This window comes from Grus americana, chromosome 2, assembly GCF_028858705.1.
Source record: "Grus americana isolate bGruAme1 chromosome 2, bGruAme1.mat, whole genome shotgun sequence".
Taxonomy (NCBI): Eukaryota; Metazoa; Chordata; class Aves; order Gruiformes; family Gruidae; genus Grus; species Grus americana.
Window position 1 is genome coordinate 127,659,233 of NC_072853.1, and position 6,000 is coordinate 127,665,232.

Sequence of the window (6,000 nt, forward strand, 5' to 3'; positions counted from 1 at the left end):
AGGTCAGTCTGCAGAATTGGTCTCTCGTCAGATCATTTTAAAAGTGTTTTTTAACTTCAATCACTATAATCCCATTTGATTTCTGTTGCCTAGACTAACACCCCTACGTGTACTAATAGAGCAACACTAAGCTATAAATTCCTTCTGTCTGGTCCAAGCAAGACGATCGTTATCTGGAGATTGACATGAGAGCATAGAATAATTTAAGTAGTTATTCTATAAACCCACCTTTCCTCTCAAGCAGAAAAGAGAAGGAAAAGAAATGGGTATTAAAACAGACCACAGTTTAAAGTAATGAAACCAACATGCATTTGTTGTTCACTCAAATATTTCTGACCTGACCATCTGGGAAAAGGAAACGCAGTACTTTACAGCAATAGGTATTACAATAGTCCTAACATGCTGAGTTACTGAACTGTCTGAAATGTTTATGGTTAATTAACTGTAAGTTACACTGACAAGTTTCAACATCAGTCATACATACACATACAGAGATATATTTTATAAGGCTACAAAACTGTCTGAGTTTTACTAGCAATAAAAAAATGTCAGCTTTTATCATGCAAGCTACTATTAAAGCCATGTGAAAGAGCCAATCTGTCAAAGAAAGGAAAAAAGCATACAGGTCTCATTATTGTGACCAGTCTCAAAAGGCTATTACGCTGACATAGCAGTGTTATAATAAAACAATAAGAAAATTAATATACTGAGTCCATACATACATCTGACGGTCAGCTGAAAAAAAGAGAAAGGAAAATAGACAGCCAGAAGGAACACTGTACCTTTTAGCACTAGTTGACAGTTTAGCAGCTGTTTTGCTTGATATTTTGCCCTCTTTTTTCTTGGGTTGAACTTGCTCCCTTTCTTGTTCCTGCTGGACACCTTCACGCTGATCTCCATCAGAGCTGCCTCCACTGGTGCTTGGACTATCATCAACTCTCTGCCCCTCTGTAGACATGGCAGATGCTGCACTGAACAAAAAAAACAAACAACAAAAGTTAGGTTTTTCAGAAGAAACTGTCCAATAGTATTTCTTACACGCCTTAAGGAAATAATACACGAGATTTATGTCTTTGTCTTAATACATAATGCTTACAGTACTTCAGTAATCTTAGTACTGAAGAGTTTTGCCATAAGCACCTTAACAATCATTCAGGAGTTGGTCATTTTAAACCCCATACCAAATAAATAATAAACCCTTATAGATATGAAAACCATAAGTTACTGTAGTTAAGCAGGGCACATAATTCTGCAAGTACAATACCATTCACTGGGAATGATATTTTTCAGCTGCTTAGCAATACCATGAGTTAGCTATCTCATCACCATGTCACCAGTTGAAATCTAGCATAGTTTGTTAAAAACCGAGAGCTATTACTATCTTAAGACTTTCTGTTATCCCACATGAAATAAATCTGTGGGCTCACTCCAAGCCTATAATGTGGGTTTCCACATTACAAAATCCACATCTTGGCATGCTCAATGGAAACGTTCACAGAACCAAAAGGCACTAACACAGGACTGTTTGTATTTACTAAAACGGTACACTTCTAGAGTGGTAAGCACACTGGTAGAGGATATAAGGAAGTTTTTTCCTGACAAATTCTGTTCAGGCAACATGAGGCAACAAAGCTGTCAGAGAACACGAGCGACAAGAAATCTCTATATTTCAGAAGTCAAGTTAATGCTTTATTTGCATGCTTCTGATACTAGTTAGCTATTTTCATTTCTTTCTTCATTTTAAATAGTTTAACAATATGCCGACAGATGAGGACTTACAAGCCCACTGTTACAGCTGTCATGACTTCTCAAACTGTTCTAATGAAAGGCAGATGTCCATGAAAAACTCTTACTGAATTAGCATATGTGGTGACAATGAGTGTTAGAAAATTTAAAAAAAAAAACCCACAACAAACAAAAAAACCCCCAAACAAACCCCAAACCCAGAAGGTCTTTCCTTTAACTCCAAACCTGTAGTTTAGATACATATTTTATATATCCTCCTCTAGAGATTTTAATAAAAGAACCACCTTCAAAGCACACAGGCCCAAACGTTACTTGCTTACACCCACACAATCCCCATATATCTGGGTGGTTTTCCGATCAAATCTGTCTGAATCAAGAATTTGCTCTTTCATACACAAAGAGTTTTAAATTGCTGTGAACTTTGACTTGCTTTTCCTCTTACCTATGTACAGACACCATCACAATTAAGAACAAAACTATTCACCTTGACTATTATATGTTTTAATACTCTCTCAAGGGAGAATAATGAGATTGCAGCTCAGATTCAACCATGCTCATTCAGTGGATTAAGCAAAGTTCATCTCCCTGCACATACTTATAGAAAGAGACAGCAAAGGCAAAGTAAAGAAACATCAATGCCAACAGGGTTATGTTGAAAAGGACGCTTTTTAAAAAGGCCGTTAAGTGTTCTAGTTATAGCTGCATGTAAGAAAATAAATTTACTCCTATTCTGCAAAAGCCTTACCAAGATCTAATTCTATCAAACGGTACACACCGTGGAGTGGAAGAACTAATCTATTCTGGCATTATTGACACAATTCAACTAATTTCAGGAGGAATTAAATCTTTTTTGTCTAATTTATGAAGCTATACTGAAAAGGAAATCTAAAAGTATGGCATCCCTTCAAAATGTTTGAATGCTAAAAGAAATAGCAAGTAATAGATATGGGACTAGGTCTCTCTTAATCAGCTTAAGCTACATTTTGGATTTTATCATGGAAAAGAATATTTTATAAATATATTTACATATATAAATTTATACAAAAACACAACACCTAGCCTGCTATTGAAGTAACTTAAATAATGCATAGTTTGAGTCCTAAAATTAAAATACAAAAATTGCTCGTTCTTAGAGAACAATTTTTCCTATGGTACAGCTACAACATTATATTTAACATAATTCACATATTTACACAGGTTAATGTTTAGATATTTACATCCTGGCTGTCAGATTTTAAGATAAAAGAAACAGAAGATTTAAAGGTAATAAAACACAAAAGTATCATATTCTGACAAGTCAAAATATGCACTTAATAACTAATGCAATTTTGATAGTAGGTAGTCATTTTCTTTGCTTCTACATACAGCTAAAATACAATCTCATCTTTTTTATAACACTTTCGATGGCCTTTATTCACTCTAGATTTTAGTTCTGATCTTTGCTTAATACATCTAACTTTAAAGAGAAAAATTATCTTCACAATGTACATAGGCTTTAACATTGCAGGCCAGAAAGTTGAAAGCATATTTAGTAAAGCCTATATGCATAGGACATCTGCTGAGAATAATCTTGGCTATAAATATTACTATTATCCAAAAACAACTGTATTCACTTCTTAAGTTCAGGTTACTATCCAGCAGACAAACACTGTAACAGTAGCCCAGAGCATATAATTACTGTAACATGTAATGCCAGCATTTACAACAGGAAAATGCTTAAATCTGTCATTTGATGTCTGGCTAGTTTCTTGGGGTTTTTTTCCTCTCTCCTTCTCTCTCTGTTCCCCTTTCTGACATCCAGGCAGTTCTTTCCATGCCCTCTCCTCATGATATCTGCAATTTTAGGAATTTTGCATAGTTCAAGGGATGCTCAATATTGCGGTAAAAGTGTGTTTTAAAGGGCCTGAAGTCAGACACTTCAAATGTGGTCAAACTTACAAGACAAACAAACACATGAACAAATAAGAGAATGGAAAAATAAAGCAACGGAGGGGATGACACTGTAAGGAAAACATTTCACTGCCACGAACACAGAGAAACGCAAGATACTCCTTGAATCTGGACAGCCATAAATGTGTTTGCAACTGTCACACAGAGTGAGAGGAAAGACACGCAATGTCCAGGTTCCCGGCTGCCAGGCTATTCTACATTCAGATGAGGGTTGCTAACCTCCCTGCTGTTGTGCGGAGAAAAATGAGCAGGGGGGACAGGGGAAGGAGTGAAAGGGGACTTAAAAGTCTCTCCCTTAATGTGAGATGATTCAGCAGAGACACAGATTACAAGTGTAAGTGCAGCTATCAATTCTAAGTGAAGAGTGTCCAAAAGATCCTGCTTCTGTCGTATATATCCACTGGCACCTTCCTCTCCCTCCTCAAATGGAAAAAAAAAAAAACCCAAACCAAAATCAAACCACAATAAAAAAAAAAAACCCACCACCACCCTCCCCCAAAAAAAACCAAAACCAGCAGTCAGGGACAGAGAGATCCTGACAATGTGCAGATGGGTCCCAAGGGCGGCAGAGCTAGTGATGATGTCTTTCTAAAGCGGTCTTAATTTCCTATAAGCCAAGATAAATTGAATATTTCTGCAGGGTCCACGAAGAGCAGCAACAGCAACAGCCGCCTTACTTCATCTTCATTATAAATCGTAAAGGGCAAAAGGACCAAAACATGACAGGAGGGGACGCACAAGGAGCCCCGTTTCTGGCCCGGCCAGGGTCCACCTCTGAGAGGGGCACCCGGAGGGACGGGACGGCAGCCCCGGGATCCCACGGCCCCACCGCCGCGGGTGGGCACACACGCGACTCACTCGTCTCTCCCCACCCGTCGGGGAGACCCAACGTGCGGCATCGCGGGGGAGGGGCACCCCCAAACGCCACACGCACCCCGCCGGCCGGGCAGGCGGCGGCCGGGCCGGGGTGAGAAGTAGGAGACAGCCGGTGAGAGGAGGAGGAGACTGCGAGAGGAAGACGCCGGGGGCACATGAGGGAAGGGAGGGGGTTGGGCTGCGGGGGCTCCTCGGGGCGCCCCGGGGGGGGAGGGGGGAAATGTCCCTCCCGAGGGGCTCTGGCCCGGGGATGCCACCGCTGCGGCGGGGGGTGTAGGGATGGCGTACCCCGGGAGGCTCGGGCATGGGGGGGGAGGGGGGGCAGGGGGTACCGCCGGCGCCGGAGAGACCCAAGCGAGTGCGGCGGGGACCACGCGATCGGCGCGGAGCGGGGATGGGGCGGGGATGGGGGAGCGGGGGTGGCCGCTGCTCCCGCCCGCAGCGGGGCAAGCAGGCAGGACAAATGGGCACGGAAGAGTTGCTGAAGGGGTGCGGGGGTGCTGAGCAGCAATGGAGGCTGGAGCGATGACCGGAGGATGGATGGAGCCGGGGGGGGGGGGGGGGGGCGGGGAGCGGTGGCAAAGATGCCGGGGGGGCGGGGGGCGATGGGGGGGCGGACGGGACTGTTGCTAAGAAAGGGCACGGCCGGGGATGACAAGGTGGGGGAAGGGGGTACCAGGCAGCGCCGGGGGGATGCGGAGGGGGGAGGGGAGATGAAGGCAGAGACCGAGGGTCGCGGTTAAACGGGTGGGGGGGCCGCCGTGAGAGAGGGATGGCGGGGGGGGGTGGGGGGCCAGGCGGGGGGAGGGGTGGCAGACGGGGACCTAAGCCGGGGCAGAGCTGCACCTCGGGAGTGACGGGGCGCGCAGAAGGGGACAGCTGCTACCTGCAGGCGAGCGCAGGTCTCTCTCCCTCTCTCTCTCTCTTTCTCGCTGGTGCCGGGCACAGGCTGCGGGACAATCCGACGCGGTCGCCCCGACTCCGGCCGGGCGCGGGGCTTGGAAGGGGCTGCAGCCGCTCACTGAGCCATGAGCCCGCTGCTCCCCCGCGCTCCTCGCCCTCTTCTTTCTTTCCCCGAGCAGCAGCGGCGGCCGCTGCTGCTTCTCCCGCCGCCGCCGCTCCTGCCCCCGCTGCCCGAAGAGAAGTGAAGCCGCTGCCGCGCGCGCGCGCGCGCCCCCGCCGCCGCCTCCGCGCGCGCGCGCCCCCGACCGCACGGCCGGCGCCGCGCGCGCCCCCGCCAGCCAATTAGCCCGGGCGCTCGCGGTCCGCCAAGGGAGGGGCGGGATGGGCGGGGGCGCGCGCGCGCTTTCGGCGACGAGGCGGGGGGGGGGAGGGGGGGAAAGTGACAGGCGGGCGGAGGGGGGCGGAGGGGAGGGGGCGCGGGCGCGCGCCCGCGGGGGCCGTTGGAGGCCGCGCGCCGCCGGGCCG

At 47.0% G+C, this 6,000-nt stretch overlaps 1 protein-coding gene across 2 annotated transcripts in view; it reads right to left on the minus strand.

Annotated features, from left to right (window-relative positions):
* Positions 1-5,761, minus strand: part of LOC129203569 (ubiquitin-conjugating enzyme E2 E2) — a 215,989-nt gene extending 210,228 nt beyond the window's left edge. The window contains exons 1-2 of one of the 2 annotated variants that reach the window (XM_054818251.1): positions 5,459-5,761; positions 783-966 (exon numbers count right to left, since the gene is read on the minus strand). In XM_054818251.1, the coding sequence (XP_054674226.1) occupies positions 783-958 (176 nt within the window). In that variant the 5' untranslated portion in view covers positions 959-966; positions 5,459-5,761. Of the gene's footprint in view, positions 1-782; positions 972-5,458 lie in introns of both variants that reach the window. The other variant, XM_054818249.1, reaches the window with a different exon arrangement.
* Between the last annotated feature and the right edge of the window lie 239 nt (positions 5,762-6,000).